The 1,722-nt window shown below is 37.7% G+C and overlaps 1 protein-coding gene across 1 annotated transcript in view; it reads left to right on the forward strand.

Annotated features, from left to right (window-relative positions):
• The window catches only part of LOC109533230 (phosphatidylinositol 4-kinase alpha), a 70,346-nt gene that overhangs the window by 29,479 nt on the left and 39,145 nt on the right, over window positions 1-1,722 (forward strand). The window contains exon 12 of the mRNA XM_048662587.1: window positions 896-916. Coding sequence (XP_048518544.1) covers window positions 896-916 — 21 coding nt within the window. The remainder of the gene's footprint in view (window positions 1-895; window positions 917-1,722) is intronic.

The following is a 1,722-nucleotide window of genomic DNA, read 5'->3' on the forward strand; positions in this document are numbered from 1 at the left end:
ACTAACATAAGTTTTGAAGTTATTTGATTTATGGATATAAATACATGTAGACAAAACGTATATCGAGCGCAGTATTGAATACCTCCTCAGAATAGAGCTGCTGAGTTGAGAATCTTTTTTGCTTTCTATATATAACTCTTAAAATAAAATTCTTCTAATTCTAAATCTTCTACGGTTGTTTACTATTAGCAAATCCAATATTATGAGAAAGTGAAAGAAAGTTTGATTTGATTGACGTTGTAAGGAATTTATAATGCAATAGATAAAATTATTTTATTTTATACTTGTTTTTAATTGTTAGTCTTCTTAATCTTAGTAAACTTTTGTAAAATTGGCGATTTGTGTTTTACCGAATATCTAAGTTTGTCTTGAGATTTTTTTTTCTAATCTAAATACCCCCAAACAACACCTCCAGAAAAATGGTTAATCACATTGCAAGAAAATGTTTATTTTGAATATGTTATCTGAGTTTTTTCGAAAGCCCTCATTGTTTTGTGATATTTGGTCAACATAAAACGTCCATTTATATATTTTTAGTGGGTATGTACTGCTTTAAATGAATAAATTCTTATTTATTTTATATGTTTTTGCAGGGAATGCCACTTGATTCTCTGTCTGCTCGACTGTATAGATTTGCACGATGTGGACGGGTATGCGCATGCGATTCGGACTTACGATGCTACTTCCAAGCTGACTATGTGGCATGTTACCATGTTACTGCGGGCAAAAAAGGTGTTTGAGGAGTACAGTCCATAAACAATGTCATCCCATAGGAAATTGTCAATAAATATTATTACAAATTAGATAAAATGAAAATTATTGTCGATTTCAGGGTTTAACAATTACCAAGTACAACTGAAACATTTGGCACCTCTTTGATTCAAAAATCCTCCAGGCCACAGCACTGCAGGGAATTGCAGRAAATTTTGCCTGCWTGTARTCAAAACMTGCGCTGATGTATGGAGTCAACCCAGGAGAGTTAAAACATTTGGTACTCGCTTGATTAAAAAAATTGTCCAGACCAAAATACTACAGTCGCAAGAAACTGTGCCTAGTTGTAGGGAAGACATACGCTGATGTATGGAGAAAGTTTTAAAGAGTTTCCGCTATAAAGGAAGTTGGTAAACATTTTCCCACTTGAGTCAACCCAGTAGCGCCCWAACATTTGGCACACGCGTGATATACAGTTCCGTGCAGGAGAGGTTGGAGGCCCCAAGCAGGCGCTTCCTCATGKWYGACTASTGGTGGCATASTGGCACTAGGTGATACGATGTTTTCTCCGCCGTTCCACATTGTGGACATACGGGGCTATCACCGATTCCACGTAGGTGTAGGTGTCTGTTCAGACCGCAGTGGCCTGTCATGACCCCAACCAGAGTTCTCAGGGCCCAGCCACTCCTTGACATCAGCCATTTGAACATTGTGTTAGAGCCTTAAAGATTTACCATTGCCAAAAATCAACCCTCCACCTCTGTGGTCAAATATTTTTTAAAGGTCCCCTTAGTGGGTCAGTAGACCAAGGAAGGGGGTAGTGAAAAGGATAAGAAACAGATGCGAACAGGCTGCCACAGTGTTCAGGCCTGCCTTTGTTTATTACCACACCCTTGTTTTATTTGGTGGCGTTTTATATACAGGGTTGCTCATTAGTGCGTCAAAGTGCGATATCTCAGTAAATATGAACTTTACAAGAAAATACGTCCTACGAAAGTTTTTCATGTTTAA

The sequence above is a fragment of the Dendroctonus ponderosae genome, unplaced genomic scaffold (genome assembly GCF_020466585.1).
Source record: "Dendroctonus ponderosae isolate FM_Combo_2020 unplaced genomic scaffold, Dpon_F_20191213v2 Dpon_F_20191213_11, whole genome shotgun sequence".
Classification (NCBI taxonomy): domain Eukaryota; kingdom Metazoa; phylum Arthropoda; class Insecta; order Coleoptera; family Curculionidae; genus Dendroctonus; species Dendroctonus ponderosae.